At 40.8% G+C, this 21,120-nt stretch overlaps 1 protein-coding gene across 1 annotated transcript in view; it reads right to left on the bottom strand.

Moving 5' to 3' along the window:
- The window catches only part of tdrd12 (tudor domain containing 12), a 181,373-nt gene that overhangs the window by 118,486 nt on the left and 41,767 nt on the right, over positions 1-21,120 (bottom strand). The window contains exons 11-14 of the mRNA XM_041191689.1: positions 20,792-20,895; positions 15,314-15,427; positions 13,472-13,657; positions 6,073-6,229 (exon numbers count right to left, since the gene is read on the bottom strand). Coding sequence (XP_041047623.1) covers positions 6,073-6,229; positions 13,472-13,657; positions 15,314-15,427; positions 20,792-20,895 — 561 coding nt within the window. The remainder of the gene's footprint in view (positions 1-6,072; positions 6,230-13,471; positions 13,658-15,313; positions 15,428-20,791; positions 20,896-21,120) is intronic.

The following is a 21,120-nucleotide window of genomic DNA, read 5'->3' as shown; positions in this document are numbered from 1 at the left end:
CATGTTCAAACCAAGTGCTATTTTATAAATACTAAAATGTGGTGTTATCAAAAGATTTATTAAAATCAGTTTTGTAATTACAATAGTTGTTCATAATTTAAAAAATTAAACCTTGTACAGTTTATGAAACTTAAAACAACTCCAAAAATTAATCTATTACTCTGCTAGAGCTATTTTGCTTATCTTATCCAATGAAATTCAATATTAGATTATAATTTTCTGTTAATAGCATATGAATTTACCAAGATAATAATTATATCAGGGAGGAATTAATAGATAAGGATGTGTCACGTTTAAACTGGTGAAACTTACAAAAGTAAAACATATTACTCAGGCATCTCATTCAGATTCTACCTTTTTTAAACTAGAAGTCTGTCCAAAAAAATATTTTGCACGTGCCAAGCAAAGTTTTATGCTGGCACATACAAAATATACATCATACACATAAAACATTATTCTACATTCCAATTTATTAGTACTTTGTAAATCACTCATTGGAAAAACACACAAAAAAGTTGCCAAAACTCTAGGAATGATAAAGTTCTATTCTAATGTTCACAATAATATTTGGTTTAAAAAAATCCCTTCTCCATGCATGCTTCACTGCTGATGATCATTTTCAGATTCCCAGCAACATTTTCATTTTCCTATTGCTTTGGCACAACATCTTGTAAGCATCAAGTTGAGATTATGCAACTTTTAAATTGCTTTCAGAAAAAAATTTGCATCTCTGTCATTTCGCATCCAAATACATGTCACATATATAACTGCTGCTGCTACTTATAGCTACTCCTACCCAGGAGATCTGCTTTCATAGGTGTCATATTTACCTGTCTTACGCCATCCTCACATATCCACTGTAGCTCATCTTCAACCACTCTGTGATGTCCATCATCCAACCATGCCTAGGTTGACCCCTTTCTGCTATCCTCCATTTTTTTCTTAATTCATTTATGGGATGTGGGCTTCACTGGCTGGGCCAGCATTTATTGCCCATCCATAGTTGCCCTTGAGAAGGTGCTGGTGAGCTGCATTCTTGAACTGCTGCAGTCCATGTGGTGTAGGTACACCCACAGTGCTGTTAGAAAGGGAGTTCCATTTTTGACCCTGCAACAGTGAAGGAATGGAGATATATTTGTAAGTCAGGATGGTGAGTGACTTGGAGGGGAACTTCCAGGTGGTGGTGTTCCCACCTTTCTGCTGCCCTTGTCCATCTAGGTGGTAGTGGTGGTGGGTTTGGAAGGTGCTGTTGAAGGCCTTGGTGAATTCCTGCAGTGCATCTTGTAGATGGTACACACTGCTGCTACTGTGCATCGGTGGAGGAGAGAGTGAATGTTTGTGGATGTGGTGCCAATCAAGCAAGCTGCTTTATCTTGGACGGTATCAAGCTTCTCGAGTGTTGTGGGAGCTGCACTCATCCAGGCCAGTGGGGTGTATTCCATCACACTCTGGGCTTGTGCCTTGTAGATGGTGGACAGGCTTTGGGGAGTCAGGAAGCGAGTTACTCATAACACAATTCCTAGCCTCTAACCTGCTTTTGTAGCCACAGTATTTATATGGCTAGTCCAGTTCAGTTTTTCGTCAATGGTAACCCGCAGGACGTTGATAGTGGGGGATTCAGTGATTGTAACGCCAGTGAACATCAAGGGCCGATGGTTGGATTCTCTCTTGTTGGAGATGGTCATTGTCTGACACTTGTGTGGCACACATATTACTTGCCACTTGTCAGCCCAAGCCTGGATATTGTCCAAGTCTTGCTGCATTTGAACATGGACTGCTTCAGTATCTGAGGAGTCACAAATGGTGAACATTGTGCAATCGTCAGCAAACATCCCCATTTCTGGCCTTATGATAAAAGGAAGGTCATTGATGAAGCAGCTGAAGATGGCTGGGTCGAGACCACTACCTGAGAAATTCCTGCAGTGATGTCCTGGAGCTGAGGTGACTGACCTCCAACAACCACAACCATCTTCCTTTGTGCTTGGTATGATTCCAACCAGCGGAGGGTTTTCCCCGATGCCCATTATTGTGCTAGGGCTCCTTGATGCCACACTTGGTTAAATGCAGCCTTGATGTCAAGGGCAGTTACTCTCACCTCACCTTGGTAGTTTAGCTCTTTTATCCATGTTTGAACCAAGGCTGTATTGAGGTCAGCAGCTGAGTGGCACTGGCAGAACCCAAACTGGATGTCAGTGAACAGATTACTGCTAAGCAAGTACCGTTTGATAGCACTGTTTCCCTTCCATTACTTTACTGATGATCGAGATTAGACTGATGGGACAGTAATTGGCCAGGTTGGATTTGTCAGGCTGTGTGTGTACAGGACATACCTGGCAATTTTCCACATAGCCGGGTAGATGCCAGTGTTGTAGCTGTACTGCAACAACTTGGTTAGAGTCGTGGCAAGTTCTGGAATACAAATCTTCAGTACTGTTGCTGGAATATTGTCAAGGCCCCTTTGCAGTATCCAGTGCCTTCAGCCATTTCTTGATATCACTTGGAGTGAATTTAATTGGCTGAACACTAGCATCTGTGATGCTGGGGACCTCTGGAGGAGGCCGAGGTGGATCATCGGCTCGGCACTTCTGGCTGAAGATTGTAACAAATGCTTCAGCCTTATCTTTTGCACTGATGTGCCAGGCTCGTCCACCATTGAGGATGGGATTTTTGTGGAGCCTCCTCCTCCAGTGAGTTGTTTAATTGTCCACCAACATTCACGACTGGATATGGCAGGACTGCAGAGCTTAGAGTTGATCTACTGGTTGTGGGATTGCTTAGCTCTGTCTATCACATGTTGCTTCTGCTGTTTGGCATGCAAGTAGTCCTGTGTTGTAGCTTCACCAGGTTGACATCTCATTTTTAGGTATGCCTGGTGCTGCTCCTGGCACGCCCTCCTGCACTCTTCATTGAACCAGGGTTGATGCCTTGGCTTGATAGTAATGGCACAGTGGGGGATATGCTGAACTATGAGATTACAGATTGTGTTCAAGTACAATTCTGTTGTTACTGATGGCCCACAGTGCCTCATGGATGCCCAGACTAGAGTTGCTCGATCTGTTAGAAATCTTTCCCATTTAGCATGGTGGTAGTGCCACACAACACAAAGGACGGTATCCTCAACGTGAAGGCAGGGCTTTATCTCCACAACGACTGTGCAGTGGTCACTCCTACTGATAACGTCATGGACAGATGCATCTGCGGCAGGCAGGTTAGCGAGGATGAGGTCATGTATGTTTTTCCCTCTTGTTGGTTCCCTCACCACATGCAGCAGTCATACTAGCAGCGATATAATTTAGGACTCTGTCAGATCGGTCAGTAGTGGTGCTACCAAGTTATTTTTGGCCCTACCCAGAGTACATTCCGCGCCCATGCCACCCTCAGTGTTTCCTCCAATTGGTGTTCAGCATGGAGGAGCACTGATTCATCAGCTGAGGGAGGAACGTGGCAATCAGCAGGAGGTTTCCTTGCCCATGTTTGACCTGATGCCATGAGACTTCATGGAGCCAGGAGTCAATATTGAGGACTCCCAGGGCAAATCCCTCCTGACTGTATACCACTGTGCTGCCACCTCTGGGATACCATACCTAGGGATGGTGTCTGGGATATTACCTGCCAGCTATGATTCCACTAGGGTGACGAGTCTGTGAGACATTTCTTCCAATTTTGTTAGGGGGGGAAAAATTGGGAGAGCTGTCTCTCCCAGGGTCAGCAGGGCTGAGATTGCCGTGGTCGTTTCTGGTGCCTAGGTCGATACCAGGTGGTCCATCCGGTTTCATTCCTTTTTTGTGACTTTGTAGTGGTTTGATACAACTGAGCATGCTAGGCCATTTCAGAGGACATATAAGAGTCAACCACATTGCTGTGGGTCTGGAGTCACATGTAGGCTAGACCAGGTAAGGACGACATATTTCCTTCGCTAAAGGACATTAGTGAACCAGATGGGTTTTTACAACAATCGACAATAGTTTCATGGTCATCATTATGCTTTTAATTCCATATTTTTATTAAATTCAAATTCCATCATCTGCCGTGGAGGGATTTGAACCCAGGTCCCCAGAGAATTACCCTGGGTGACTGGATTATATGTCTAGCGACAACTGCCTTTAGGAGAGATCTCTGTAGTTTCCAACTCTGAGCAAACATATAGCTAAGTTCATCAAAATATTTGCACTGTGGATCAGGATTTCTAACTTCACGGAAAAGAGGCTAACCATAGAATATTAAATATTTCTGAGCAAACTACATTTCAGTGAATTATCAAATATTCAAACATATGGGGGTAATTTTAACCTCCGAAAACTGGTGGGTGTGGGTTGGGTGAGAAGTCAAGATTCTAAAACTCTGAAACAAATATTCAATTGTCCTTGAACTTGAGTTTTAACGGAGACAAGGGGTGGATAACTAATCCACTTCTGAGAGTCAGATTGTTGAAAACTTTTAGGGAGGCTGCGTGCTTCCAATTTAATAATATTTCTATTCTTAACCACAGCTAGCCAGGTTTCCAGGCCTCAGAAGTCCTGCCAGGTAAAAGGAAGTGAAGCTCCAACAACACTCAAGAAGCTTGACACCATCCAGGACAAAGCAGCTGGCTTGATTGGCACCTTATCCACAAACATTCACTCCCTCCACCAACGATGCACATTAGGAACAGTGTGTACCATCAACAAGATGCACTGCAGGAACTCACCAAGGCTCCTTAGACAGCCCCTTCCAAACCCATGACCACTACCATCTAGAAGGACAAGGGCAGCAGATGCATGGGAACACCACCACCTCGAAGTTCCCCTCCAAGATATAGATCATCCTGACATGGAAATATACCGCCATGCTTTCATTGCTGTCAGGTCAAAACCCTGGAACTCCCTCCCTAACAGCAGTTGGTGTACCTATATGACATGGACTGCTGCAGTTCATGAAGGCAGCTCACCACCACCTTCTCAAGGGCAATTAGGGATGGGTAATAAATGCTGGCCGACATCTACATCCCATGAATGAATAAAAAACAGAGGATCAGATCTAACAGGTAAGTCTTTTCAAACCTGCCTTTGACTCAACCCATAAAGCTACCCAGTGAACAATCCTTCACTCCTTCCCCAACACCTCTTCGACAGCCCTGCGTGAATACCAGCTGCGGCTTGAACAACAATCCAGATACCCATCCACAATTACCAACAATCCTCCCCCATGTTCCTCTAAATCTCTTCAGAGTTCAACCTCCATCCCTGCTCTCAATCTCTCTCCAAACCCCCATGAACTTCTCCTAACCCGTCAAACCATGCTGTACCTACTTGAAATTTTCACCCTGAGCAGCACAAAACTTATCTCCTCTCAGGTTGCTACTTCTTTGAAACATTCCTGCCTGACCAGGAGCCAAGCCTGTCAGTAAGGATGGCTTCTAGACAGAGGGTCTGTTAAAAAACACACACATGGTGTAGAGTTAAAATTCCACAACCAAACTCCTCCCTCCCACTTGGAAATCTAGCCCCTGTAAATGTGAGCTCCATGGTTTCTCTTTAAATGAAAGCATTTTAGATATTTTATTTTAGATGCAATGAGTAATCTGCCAAATACCAATTAGAAGGCTAAGTATTAGAAACAGAATATTTACAAACGTGCAATGGATTTAATTTCTTCGGCATATTCGTTATAATGGGAAATTGTTTGGTACACTACATTATATTAGTTGAGGTTAATGGTTACATACAATGTAGACTGCAACTTTAAGGAAAAAAAGTCAAAACACTGGAAAATCAATAGGATTTTTTTTTTTTAAGAGTGATTTGAATATGAACATAGATAGAAAATGTTTTTAAAAAGTAACTGGGACCAAGGGACAGAAACTAAAGGAGGAAAAGGGGCAGAGGAAGAAAACAAAAGTTCTCAAAAAGCTCATTACAGTTGACCAAATTGTACTCCTGTTGAAAAAATGCCATTACAAGGATTCACTTGGAGGAAATTACTCACTCTATAACAAAAGACAGAATACATTAGATTTTACATAGTATTCTCTCTATCAAAGACCTGTATTTGCTTAGAAGCCAATCTACCGGCAACTATAAACGGTTCACTCACATCCTTTGGTAAACTTTATTTTCTTGGTTTCTTCTGGATCTTGTCCAACCAAAACCAACGATAGAGAAAGAGGTCGAGTAGACCTTATTAAGTCCATTAACATCTGGCATACAAAATGGGCCTTCTGTCGTCCAGGGCAAATGATTATTGCTAATGGCTGACATTCAAAGAAAGACAAATAAAAATTGTTCTATTAACATTCCTTGCATAAATTAGATTTTTTTTAAAATCACAAAAATGCAGGTTTAGTGCTTTATGCCAGGTGTCAAAGCACATCTATCTGCCTTAATTCTTACTTAACCTTTACTTTCCTGAGTGAAAACCCCAAAGTTAACACTGATGTTAACATTAGAAATGCAACTTACTATTGTACATCCCAGTATCCAGTAAATCTCTGGTACCCTCAAGAGCTTGTCCAATAGACAGATAGATCTTTCCTTCTTTTCCCTTCCCACACATTTTGATCTCTTACTTGCCAGCCTCATTTGCCCATCCTGTCCTTCGAAATGTCTGAAGCGGCCACCAGGAAGATTATAAGAAGAAATGCAGGCAAGAAAACCACAAGCTTAAGACAGTTTTGCAGTATAATTCTATAGAAAGTTTCTGGTTCAGATTGAAAAGATTAGATATCTAGGTAATATCAGTAGAAAATTTATTAAAGTCATTCAGCAGTACTCTGATCTCTGAATTGGCTAATACAAAAATGAAATTTACTGTGCAGAAATAATTACCTCACCTCCCTGGCAAATGTACTTTTAAAATCCTAGCCTATCTTACGTCTGCCGGGATTGAGGAACTTTATGGTCAAAAACTAAGCTGGGGTCAAACAGCAAGGTTATGAACAGTCTCGTTCGGCTAATTACAGCACCCAAAGGTTTTGGAAATGGTGATAAAAGCACCGAGTTTATTGCAGCGCCCAAGATGACAGCTTTGGCCTTCTTAATGTTTCACTGGAAGAAATTGCAGGTCATGCAACAAACACTCAAGTACTAGCAACTCCCAAAACTGCAGGCTCCAAAACTGTCCCACTAACCTGCGAGAGAGGATTACAGTGGCACATTTAACTATAAATCCAATTTGGGGAAAATGTCAAGTCATGCCTCTGAACAACTGCTGGCAAAACAATTTAATTTATCCAATGGAGTGGTTCATATAGCAGGAATGAGTGTGGCCAAAGACAAAAAGGTCTGAAATCCTCGTATGACAAAGAATTATGTAGCGAAATGCAAATGCGTCTAGGCCACTTCAAATAGGTGGAATTATTAGATTTCAAGTGGGTAGACACATTAGCTTGCTTTTTGTTTGCCTTCTTTTATCATCAAGGCAGTGGACCAATGCATCTGTATCAAAACGCTAAAGTGACCTCAGCATTTTGGCATTCAATGCAGTTAGTGCATGTAATACAGGATGAAGTCCATATTAACAACAGAACATGACCTTGCTGGATTATTTACACAGGAAGCAAAGCAAAGGGCTACTACGACAGTGCTTCACAAACTATTTTCCAACGTGATTCCATTTTAATTCACCACCATCTTCTCAAGGGCAATTAGGAATGGGCAACAAATGCTGGCCTTGCCAGCAACACCCACATCATATGAACAAACATATAATCAAAACCCTTTTAAAATTAACATGATCTCAGATACAGGCAAAAACGAAACAGTAATAAAACAGCACAACATTCAGTATAGTATTGTTTGTGTATCACACAATAATACATCATATAAATATGAAAATGTGCTTTTAAAGTACTTCATAAAAATGTTATTTTATGTATTCATGTATGTTTCAGCCAAACTCTTCACATCCCACAGTGACAGAACACTAAGTGAATCCCTTCTCCCCCATACCCACCCCACCCTCCCCATCCAGGTCCACTCATTCATTCTCTCCTCCTCCTTCACTCTCACCCCTACCTAGATTTCTTCACTTTCCCTAGACTTAGAGTCAGAACCATTTACGGCACAGATGGAGGCCATTCAGCCCATCAAGTCCATACCAACCTCCCCACGGAGCAATCCAGTCAATCCCACACCCCCACTCGATCCTCGTAGCCTTACAAGTTTAAATCCTTCAAGCAAGGACTTAACTCCTCGTCACTGCCATTGCCCAGTGGGCCAGCGCAGCTCCTCCTTGGCTAGTATCACTTGGATCTGCACTGCCGGGGAAGAGCGAGCACCTCCCTGGGGGTCAGGAGCTTGGGCACCAGGGGTTCTGAACCTGGCAGCCTTCCATCACTGGGCACTTCGGTAGTGTTGGGATCCCAAGCAGGCTGAGCCAGAGGTGGCACAAAGTGGTGAACACTGCCGAGGGCAGGATGTGGTTGATACCATGGCTGGCTGGAATCTCCCATGCTGCTGCAGCTCTTCAAATCATAGGCTCCCTCACTCGATGCCCTTACTGTTCCTCCAATCACAGATTCTATTTCTGGAGGAGCAGCAAGAGTGGGAGGGTGGAAATCTGTGATTTGAGGAGCTGGAGCAACAATCAAGGAAGAGATGGAACCTGTAAATGGAGGAGCAGCAACTCTTACAGTCTGTCTCTCGCACGTGTGCTGCTCCCCCACTCACTGCTGACCTCACTGACTAACAGCAGAACGATGATTTTTTTAAACCCCAGAACATTGGACTCACCCTGAAGGTTGGAACACGTATTTAAAATGGCACATTTCTGAGATACCACTTTTGGAAATTCAAAAATTTCTCATCCCTGATATAGGGAATCTGATCACTCAAAGCTCTTGTATAATGCCATGCAAGTTCATCGCAACACAGTTGCCCTTATGATAAAAGCAAAAAACTGTGGATGCTGGAAATCCAAAACAAAAACAAAAATACGTGGAAAAACTCAGCAGGTCTGACAGCATCTGCGGAGGGAACACAGTCAATGTTTCAAGTCCGTATGACTCTTCAACAGAACTAAGGAAAAATAGAAAAGAGGTGAAATATAAGCTGGTTTGGCGGGGGGGGGGGGGGGGGGGGGGAGAGAGAGACAGGTAGAGCTGGATAGAGGGCATCTGTTCCGATAATGCCACTTTCAAAAACAGTTCCTCTGACATGTCTTGCTTCTTCCTTGACCGAGGTTTTCCACCCACGGTCGTTGACAGGGCCCTCAACCGTGTCCGGCCCATCTCCCGTGCATCCGCCCTCACACCTTCCTCTCCCTTCATGAACCATGATAGGGTCCCCCTTGTTCTCACTCATCACCCCACCAGCCTCCGCATTCAAAGGATCATCCTCCACCATTTCTGCCAACTCCAGCATGATGCCACCACCAAACACATCTTCCCTTCACCCCACTCCTGGCAGCATTCCACAGGGATTGTTCCCTCCGGGACACCCTGGTCCACTCCTCCGTCACCCCTATACCTCAACCTCCTCCCACGGCACCTTCCCATTCAACCGCAGAAGGTGCAATATCTGCCCTTTTACTTCCCCTCTCCTTACCATCCAAGGGCCCAAACACTCCTTTCAAGTGAAGCAGCATTTCACTTGCACTTCCCTCAATATAGTCTACTGCATTCTTTGCTCCCAATGCGGTTTCTTCTACATTGGAGAGACCAAACGCAGACTGGGTGACCGCTTTACGGAACACCTTCGGTCTGTCTGCAAGCATGACCCAGACCTCCCTGTCACTTGCCATTTCAACATTCCACCCTGCTCTCATGCCCACATGTCCGTCCTTGGCCTGCTGCATTGTTCCAGTGAAGCTCAACGCAAACTGGAGGAACAGCACCTCATCTTCTGACTAGGCATTTACAGCCTTCCGGACTGAATGCTGAGTTCAACAATTTTAGATCATGAACTCTCTCCTCCATCCCCACCCCCTTTCCAATTCCCCTTTTTTCCAATAATTTATATAGATTTTTCTTTTCCCACCTGTTTCCATTATTTTTAAATGTATTTCCATCCATTGTTTTATCTCTGCCTTTTAACCTATTCTGATCCCTTCCCCCCGACCCCACCCCTACTAGGGCTATCTGTACCTTTATTATCACATTCCTTAGATAATATCACCGGCTTCAACACCTCTTTGTCCTTTTGTCTATGACATCTCTTGGTTATCTCCACCTATCACTGGCCCTCTAGCCAGCTCTACCTATACACCCGCACCACCACCAACCCCCACCCCCCACCCCCCCACACACACACCCCCACCCTCTAAACCAGCTTATATTTCACCGCTTGTCTATTTTTCCTTAGTGCTGTTGAAGAGTCATACGGACTCGAAACGTTAACCGTGTTCCTCTCCGCAGATGCTGTCAGACCTGCTGAGTTTTTCCAGGTATTTTTGTTACAGTTGCCCTTAAGCTTACAACAGATGGAAAGAGCCATGCTACTCATTCACAAGGCTGAATTAAGATTTTAGAAATAAAAGAAATGTACTCAATCACGAACATGGTACTTGTAATATTCCTTATGGAAAATCACATACATGGTACTTGTAATGTTCCTTATGGAAACAAGCAAACACCAGTTGATTACAAGCAGTAAAAGGTTCTTGAAATTTATGTAGTGGGGGAGATTTCAGTCTACATAACAATGTTACATGCTCAGAGTAAAACCAAATTAAGAATAAGTTTTATGAGAAATTCCTTTGTTCTGCACCTACAGAGCAATTACATTTCATTTAACCAATAGCTCTAACTGGAACAATGGTCCAAGGATTTACATGGAACATACTAGTCAAATTGGAATCAAAAACAAAGATTCCACATACAGTAGTCAGAAGTGCTTAAACTGGAGACTGAAGCGGCAGTGCAAGCTTGACTTGGAGGCTGAAGAAATAGGTCATTATCACTGACAGTGCAGGTGGTGATATTTAAAAAGTTAAGAATTTCACCACAGATACCTGATCAAAACAGTTCTCCAAGGAAGAACGGAACCTATTTTTGAGTACAGCTGGATGAAATATTCAGTCCTAAATTTTTCATCGATTCCTGCTATAGGCCCCCAGGTTAGAGGGCTAAACCAAGAGGAAGCACTTTGTTCACAAATTTAAAAGGGCTACAGAATTAGGTACTGTATATGTAATGGATGGATTTTAATTAACCAATTATTTAGTATCTTAAAGAACAGACAAGTACTGAGTGGGGTTGAATTTAATAACTAAGGATATTATGTGAATCTACATCTGGAGTACTGGGCACAGTTTTGGACTCGTTATTTGAAGAATATAAATTAATGATCTAGATCTTGGTGTGCAGGGAACAATTTCAAAGTTTGCGGATGATACAAAGCTCGGGAGTGTTGTGAACTGCAAGGAGGATGGTGTGGAACTTCAAGAGGACATAAACAAGTTAGTGAAGTGGGCAGATAGATGGCAGATGAAGTTCAATGCAGAGAAGACGTGTGAGGTGATGCATTTTGGTAGGAAGAACATGGACAGACAATATAAAATAAGGGGTGAAATTTTGAAGGGGGTGCAGGAGCAGAAAGACTTGGGTGTATATGTGTATAGATCATTGAAGGTGGCAGGACAGGCAGAGAGAATAGTTAATAAAGCATATAATATCCTGGGCTTTATTAATAGGGGCATAGAGTACAAGAGCAGGGAAGTTATGCTGAATTTATATAAGAGACTCGTTAGACCTCGGCTGGAAGGCTGTGTACAGTTCTGGACACCATATTATAGGAAGGGTGTGAACACATTGTGCAGACGAAGTTTACAAGAATGGTTCCAGGGATGAGGATAGGTTGGAAAGGTTGGGACTGTTCTTCTTAGAGAGAAGGCAGCTAAGAGGAGATTTGATAGAGATGTTCAAAATCACAAGGGGGCTGGACAAGGTAGATAAGGAAAAGATGTTCCCACTCGTAAAAGGATCAAGAACGAGAGGACACAGACTTAAAACGATCTGCAAAAGAAGCCAAGTGTGACATGAGAAAAAACTTTTTCACACAACGAGTGGTTTGGACTACCTGGAAGTGTGCTAGAGGCAGGCTCAATCGAGACATTCAAGGGAACATTAGATGATTATCTGAATAGTAACGATGTGCAAGGGTACGGGGAAAAGGCAGATAATGGCACTAGGTCATAACGCTCAATTGGATGCAGACATGAGCTGAATGGCCTCCTTCTATGCTGTTAAGATTCTTTGATTCTGTGAATTGTGTTAGAAGCAGTCTGCAGATGGTTTACTTGAATCATTCCTGGGATGAAGGGCTTATCTTGTGAACAAAGGCCCTATCTGTTCAACCTATACCTACTGGAGGTGATAAAAGATCCTGATTGGACTTGATAGGGTAGATATTGGGCAGATGTTTCCTCTTGTGGGAGAGACGAGAACTAGGGGACAGCGTTTAAAAACAAGGTCTTCCTTTTACAATGGAGATTAGGAAAAATAAATTCTCTGAGGACCGTTGGTCTGTAAAATTCTCTTCCAGAGAAAGCAGTGGAGGCTGGGTCACTGAACTTATTCAAGGCCAAGTTAGATAGATTTTTGATAGACAAGGGAGTCAAGGGTTATGGGGGGGCAGACAGGAAGGTGGGGTTGAGACCACAATCAGATCAGCCATGATCATGGCTTGAAGGATCAAATGGCCTACTCCTGCTCCTAAGTCTTATGTTTCTAGGTATTAATTATGGCATCCTCTAACATGCGATAAAACAAAGAAATATTTACTAGGCTTCGTGTTCAGAGACCTTAGTATGGAACCAGATCTCCAGAACACCAGAGAACATGACCCTAACATAATCAGATTCAAATTGATTAGTCTTGGCTGTTGAACCAGATCTTTAAACAAGAAATGGTATTGACTAAGGTCAAACCATAACTGATAGGTAGCGATTTTAAAAGGCAGTAAGGCTATCATAGGTGGGAGATTGAAGTATGTGCAGATAGGTAATTCCATTACATAAGAAGCTAATTAACAGTTTTCTTCAGTTGATCTGATGTGCAATGAGGTAAGTGGTGTGGTAAAATAAGCCATTTGCACTACTTTTGAACATAAATGTAAAAATGTTACAAAAACTAGATGACAGGATTGTCCTATGAAAAGATTTTGAGTATAATGTGCCTATATTCTCTGGAATTTATTTCACTGATCTCAGTGAAATATGAGAAATGTTTAGAAGGCTTGTCAGGGTTGATGCTGATGGGCTGTTTTCCCTGCCTAGATGGTCAGGGGCTAAAGGGCATAGCTTCAAGATAAGATGCCAGCCTAGGGTTGTGAAACCTCAAGCTAACTTAGAAAGGAATCAGGTGCAAAAACAGTATGAGAATGCAGCAAAAGTGAGGCTGCTCTGTTAATCCCAGCTTAACACCGTATATTTTAAATACTGGAAGATCGATATTTGGTATGAAACTCTATAAATTGAATTTTAAGTATACTTATAGGAAACACCAACATTGAAACAAAAAAAAAAAGACAAACACAGAATTCACTAAGGTCTTTACCAAATTTCGTCTGGGTTGGTAGCTGTACACAGATGGTAACTGTAGAAATGTCAACAATGGAGGGATGTATAGAAGCGGATCATCTCCTTTCTGTGATACTGCAACTAAGTCACAACCACGGCCTATAGCAGGCCAACAGTAAGCTTGCACAATGTTTGGAGTAACAATTTTTTTCTTGCACAGTTCCTGTGAGAAAACAAACCAGATACTTGGGTAAAGAGAAGCCATATTCCATGATTTGACATGATGGGCTAAATAACAACAATTCTACAAATAGGATCTGAATTTACCCTGTAGCTGCACAATCTCACTCAATGCAGCCAAGCTATTTTCTAGGTAGTGCATGATACACCGAAAAGCAATAGGTAGCACACATTTATGTTAATTAACTGACTTAATTTACTAGAGGGAAGCAGATCAATTTAGATCTAAGGAGAAATGTAAGAAATTCAACATTAAAAAATGAACTTGCAAGGAAATGTTTAAAAATGTTATTTTCTTTCAAAAAGCCTACAAGATATTCAGTTCCCTTATTGCAGTTTAACAATGCCTTTAATGATTAAATTCTGTCTGCCCAAAGCAGATGCTTGGTTATGTTTATCATAACTGCAAGCGAATCTATATGTTTGAGACAGAGCTCATAAATACATGTCCTGAGGATCACAATGGTGGCGATAATAATGAAATTCTGTTAATATTGAAAAGCATCTCAGGGCACTTCATGGGGATGCAAAGAAATTAGAGGAGGCTTTGCTGCACAGTTGGGAGAGGTAACAGAACATGAATCAAAAGGATACCTTTTGGGAAAGTAGCGAACAGCACCGAGGTGGAAAAACAGATGTGGAGAGAGTCATAAAAATACACCGAAAGTTCTTCCAAAAAAGACAAGAGCAGTGCAAAACAGAAATGTACAGGGAGGCCCAAAGTCAAAGAACCAAAACGGTCAATGAAGGGGTCATAAGCCTGCAGAAGATTACAGAGATACCGCTGAATGAAATGATGGAAAGATCTTCAAAGGTGAATTTTAAACTGGAGGAATAAGGAATAATAGGTAGGTCAGTAAACGAACAAGGTGATAAGTGAGCAGGGCTTAATGCAGGACAGGATGCAGAACCTGAACAACCTAAAATTTATATGATTCTGTGAAGGATGGAGGTCTAGCAAGGACAAAGGTAATGACAAGGGTTTCAGCAGTAGTGGAGACAAGATAGAAGCAGAGATGAGCAATGCTGAGAATGTCAAAATAAGCAGCTTTTGTAATAAATAGGACAGTTTATTTGAAGCTGAAATCTGGGCCAAACAGAATGCCAACACTGCTTGCAGACTGACTGAGCAGACAGGGAGGAATGAACTTGCCAAAACATATTAAGCAAATTATACATAAAAGTATTTGGATTACGTTCATAGTTTACAGAATAAATATAAACTAATGATGCAGTCAAAGAAATCCTTATTTAAATTATGTTAAAATAAAAATCAAGTATCACAATCTGATAGCACTAAATAATTAGTTCTGTTTTGTGTCTGGAGTGGAGATAGCCTAAATAAATGGCTAAACCTGCATAACTCAACGTAAAAATGCATTTGCAGGCAATGGTGTTAAACTTGTCAAGTTAAGCTGTCTAAAAAAACACTAGCAGAATAAAAGTAGAATGTGAGACACACGTTGCAAGCACTACCTTTGCCACAGAAAGAAAAAGAAACTTGCTGGGGTATTAAAGGTCATGTATTAAGTTAATACTTCTTACACAACTGAACCAAGTATTAGATTCATTCCATTTCCAGGCCTGTAAAATTTCTGTACAAACTAGCTTGCATTTTGTGATGTGCAAAAAACTGTACCTTTTTCAAATCCAGAGAAACAGGTGACATTTCCATGCTTCTGCAAGGATTCAGTTTGATGAGTGAATGCACCAAGACTCCATTCCATGGGTCAAAGGCCATTTTGTGCGAAGGCTAAAAAGAACAACAGAATCTAATGAGAATAAAAATTTGAGTGAAATCTAAGTAAAATGCAGAAACCAACTTTGACAAGAGAAAACATATAGTTCTGAAAAAAGGACAAACATTCTCACTGCTGAAAGACAACTACCTGCTTATGTGTTAAATAATGCCACTTATTTTATTCAGATAGCCTCTGTCAACCTGTGCTGTTGAGAGCCATATGACTCAATTATTTTACATTGCTTATTTTTAAAAGACACTAACTAAATTGCTAAAGATTGTAATTCACAACTGTTGACTAAACTTGAGTTAACACAAGACCAAATACCAGATGAAAGAATGCAAATACCTGACACTAGGAAGAACTAAGTTCATCTTCTAAAGAAATTCATGATGCATCACTGATAATATTCACAAATCATTAGCATTCTACATATATATAATCTTGAAGTGTCATACATTGAGGATTCTAAGCACCTTTTCACTTAGGTAAAGTGGAGACCATTTTGCAAGAAATGTTTTAGCAGAAAATAAGAGTAACCAGCCACTAAGAGTGCAAAAGGATTCCCCCTAAAAAAAAATCTTTAATTAGCTTCAGTCTTTATGAAACAGTGCAGAATTCAAATTTGTACAGTTTCTTAAAATAAGCACACGTAGTGGAGAATTGAGAATTTAAAAAGAAAAATCAACATTGCTGTATAAAAGGATTTTCCCAGTAGTCTGTAATTTGATACATTTCACTGGCAACAAATTTAGTATGCATTGGCCTACTTAGATTTCCATCTGTGGCACTGTGCAACACCAACTTTTCTGGCAACCCTTTACACGCTCTAGATTATTTGTTGTACATTTGTTCAATATGGTCAGGTCACCCCTCAGTTTGAGCACATACTTCACACTTCTGTTAAGCTGTAGTCTTCCCTGATCATAATTGTATGTGTAAAGTTAGCAAACCACAAGCTTGCATTTTGAATTGTTGCAGGGAAGCTAAAAATCTGTTGCTATCTGGGATACCTGTAAGGAAATAAATATGTTACCCTAGTCCTTATGAAGTATGCACACAGCCTGTTCGAATGCCATTCAACCTCCTAAGTGTATACTTCAGAATAATATGGGTGGATCAAGGTTTTTTTAAAATTTGGCACTGTTATACTTGCAAGTTTTGAGAACAAGTGGGGAATTCATCTGTGTTTTGTTGGGATTCCCCACTTTAGCTATAAACTGACAGTAGTAATTAACTATATACCTCAACTACAAGCTTGGACATATTGGGCCAAAAAAGTACAACAATCTGCCATTTGATCATTTAACCCTGTGAGGTTTGATAAACATATATCATGAGGTACCCTTAATAACTTTCCCTGCATTGCCTGCACTATCGCCATCAGAACTCTACCAGTTTCGGTGTCTCAAATTTCTTTATTTTGTTATGTTGGGCCAAAAAATATCTTGCAGGGAGATCTTTGTCTTCTCGCAGGCTCTTAAGTAAATTGGCATAATCATGGTCGCAGGAATTTACGAAAAGGATAATATGCTCAAAAGCTTAGTGATAGCATATACAATTGACTGATATGGTGAGCAACTATTATGTGGAGAACAGCAGTCGGCAAACTGTACCCTATTATTGAAGCTGGAACAGACCTCAGTTACAATGTTAAGATGACAGGGCACAATGAGGAATTGATTGGTGCAGGCATGTGCGCTCAGTGATCAAGAACAGGGATTTAAGGGGTACAAGGAAAGTAAATGTGGTACATGCTGACTAGGTTGGTCTGTGTGTAGTGTTATGACCGATGCAGTTGGTAAAGCGGAGTTATTTAAAAATCCCAGAGGGAAACTTAAAATTATAGGTTATGAAAGTTGTTTAAAGTGTTATATTTGAGATGCAGCTCTAAATTCAGGAATCATATATATATTTTTTTAATTCAAAAGGAGGTTCTTTTCACTTTGGTTTCTGTGGAGAGACAACTGGAGGCTTGCTGCAGCCTTGTGATCTCACATTGCCTCTGCCCTGCACACCCGAAAACTGAAGTTATACCTATCACCCCCATTTAATGTAAATTCTCATTGTATCAACCTCTGAACTAAACCCAACAATAAAACCCCTTTCATAGTACCAATTTTATTAGTAATATAAACATATAGCTTGGTATCTGCTAAATAGGTATCATTTTTCATCCCACTTCTTCAATGCTCTATTCAAAAAATGCAAATGCATGCTATCGCTCTTACATCTCAAAACTAGTACACATCAAAGCAGCCAGACTTGCTGGTTTTAATCCAATTAATTCACAATCACAGACCAAACCTCTATTTTAAAAGAAAAGTCTTTTCCAATAATATCATATACATTAATAGCTTCATGACTGTAGTTTCATTTTCTGGTGCATAAAGAATGAGGGGTTGTTTTGCATGGAAGAATTGAGGCAAGAGATAAACGCTACAAAAGGGAGTACGTTTGCACCCATCTATGATAGAGCATATGTTTTCAAGAAAAATACTGTGGATGGGAGAAACCTGAAATAAAAAACAGAAAATGCTGAAAATACCCAGATTAGGCAGCACCTTTAGAGAATTTTAAAAAGCAGCCTTGAAAGGCATTCTAAAACTATGTATCCCTGTCACTTTGGTGGCTGCAACTGCAAACTGTGACTTGCTGTTGACCAAAATTATTTTGGAATAAATAATCTTGATCTCAAGTCCATCCATACAGCCACAAATTGAGAACACAACTAGCAACCCACAGCTTTTGCAAATGGCCTCCGTGCCTTATAAGAGAACCCAATCTACAATTCTTGACATGAATGGTCAGTGATTTGACAATCATATTATCCATTGTTTGTACAAATATTTCTGAAACAGATGCAACCTCTTGTAAAGCAGGTTTTAGGCATTAGTGACACAAAGACAATCCCTAGGCTCAAATGCTGACATCCACCAGTCAATGAATGTTAGATAAAGCTATCACCTGTGCACCTCTGACCAGTAACGGAAAGACCCTTTAAACCAGTCCCAGCCCAGCAGGGAGCTGAGGCCCTTATATCCTCTGGTCAATGTTACAATGTGGAAAAAGGAGGCCACATTGCTAGAGACTGCAAATAGAAGACCCCTCCACCCCCATACGTCCTTTAGCCACAGTGATCCAGGATCTTTAGAGGCTAAAATAGACTGTCAATGGCGTTAACGGACACGGCCAACCACATAAATACAGACGCATGGCATCCATGCTGATTGTGCGAATTGGCCCACAAGGTCTGCAGCTGTGGAGTTACTTGGTCGCTATCCTTCCACCTCCCTCCCTAACAAATCAGTAATGGATCTCCGCATAATGATTATTCTAGACCTGTGGTCTCTGTTGATATATATGGGGCCAATAACAGACTATGCTTGTAGACAGAGGTCAGCACTGACCATCATTCACATTCCATTCTCTACACACCATTCTTCAGCTGGAGGGAAGCACATACTTTTAATTGTCTTTGACAGTTCCTCCCAACGAGTGGTTCAATTAAGCTCAGCTCAGCTCTCCAGCTCCTCTGGTGAGCCATATTTGAAACTGAAATGTGAAATCAATATGATCTTCTGATGGATTATGCAAAAAATGTTTGTGATTTAATAGCATGAGTAGTGATTCAGTTGTAGAAATTTCAGATATGCATTCAGACTTTGCTTTAAGAAAAGACAAAGTGCTCCTCAGCTCCACGAGGACCCAGTGATGCAAGCTAGGTTGTCCAATTGGGTGCAGGTCTTTGCCAAAGTAAACATGACTGTGGGAGGATGGAAGGAGAGAAGTCCATTAACAGCCCTGAACATTCATGCATGCAGCACCACAACCTCCAATTCCAAAGAATAGTCAATCCATGTAAAGGTTACAAGTCATCCATTGGTAAAGCAGGGTGTTAATGGAGCTGGCACATTCACAACCAATTCTCCAATTTTGCCCTTTAAGAGACCAGATAATAGCTGGTAGATACCAACTACAGACTAGTGCAAAATGATTTCTATCACCTCAGCTCGTACACCAGTTGTCCATGCTGCACTCCCAAATACCTAACAGCTCCAAGTATTTTTCTATGCTGGTTATCACAAATGGGTTTTGGAGTGCCCTTGTGAGGAAGGGAGAGCACTATAAGGTGTATTTACCCAAAGACCAAAGCTGCACCTGGAAAGATTTGCCACAAGGCTTTTATAATGTTCCCACTATTTTTCAAAAATGGATGACTGCTTTCTCAGTGTCCCAGTGGCCAATGCAATATGGATTATCTATTGTTGGCAACTACAATTAGGATGGTCCATGTAAATAAAAATTAGAATTAATATGCACACCCAAAATTTCAAAACAAATCAAAAAACTTCTTTATTCTATACAAAGTATTACATTGTCATATGCAACTCCTCTAGGACCCTTAAGAATTTCTTAACAAACAATCTAATAGTTGATGACTTGTATCCACCCATTTAGTTTTAGGCATCATTTTTCTCTCCATCATTTATTTCATGGTCAATTGGTAACCTTTTCTCACATGTTTTACAGAGTGCACATTATCCCACAATGAATAATTACCTGTATAACATTGAATGGGTACACTATCTTCAGTGCTTCCCTTATATAGAATCTCACAAAATATTTGAGAAGGAATTCCATACCCACTGGTTCCACAAAAGCCAGTGCCAATTAATAGATCTCTTGTAAAGGTCATCCAAGAATTCTAATGGAGGACCCAAGCCTTCATCTATATCTGACAGAGATCCAGCTCACAAAATACTTTACTTCTGATTTTACTTCTACTAGGAAGCAACAATGCTAAGACCATACCTTGTTTGTACTTTGGTAGGAACATGACCAGTGTCCACATTTCCAACTCATTCATCCACTGGTCATATGGTTCAGACTCCCAAGAACAGCAGAGGATAACCATATTCCAAAAATTTACACTTGGTTTCTACCATTTCTCAAAATGGCCACTAGAATTGTAGTTTTTTTCTTTTAAAACAAAAGCTTCCAACCTTCACCTTGAGGCAACCAACCTCTGCTGCCATGTTCTACTGCGAAAAGCCAGTTGAAGGAGGATAGTATTGGAGTCAATCTTTACTTAGTCTTACGTCTATTTACAGAGTGAAGTCTTAAAGCCAAAGAAGAGGGGTGGGGAACAAGAAAGGTCACAAGTATCTCTATCAAATAATTCAGTATTACTTTTTAGGAGTCAGCTGAGAGCATAGAAAATTTTCCACAATTACAATCATTAGTTCTTCAGTATAGATATCATGATAAAATAAATGAAACATAAAAGACTGTGTTACCAATTACCTCAAAAATGTCAACTAAATTGAAGCTCGTTTGAATGAGCATGTAGATAATTTCTCATCAAAAGTTACCTGTTGCAAATGAAATTCAAGTCCACTTTTTGAGTTCAATGGATCTGGGTTTAGAAACTGTAGGAGTCTGTAAAACAATTGTTTAAATGCTAATACTGGGCACGCTTAGTAAACAATGCATATATATTTTACATAAAACTATATCCCATACCTCAGTAAATCTTAAAGCTTGTAGGTAACAAAATCCATGGTGTACTTAATCTTCAGCACAGCTATCTATTTGCATCAATAGTACTAGGCTGCTTTTGTAAACCTTATACATTGTAACCTGGCCAGTCTGGATGGCTTGGGACCAAGTCATTTGTGTTTTGGAATTTTCTGGGTTATAG

This window comes from Carcharodon carcharias, chromosome 7 (assembly GCF_017639515.1).
Source record: "Carcharodon carcharias isolate sCarCar2 chromosome 7, sCarCar2.pri, whole genome shotgun sequence".
Classification (NCBI taxonomy): Eukaryota; Metazoa; Chordata; class Chondrichthyes; order Lamniformes; family Lamnidae; genus Carcharodon; species Carcharodon carcharias.
The sequence above is the reverse complement of the archived record's forward strand: the minus strand, read 5'-3'. Positions and strand labels throughout refer to the sequence as shown.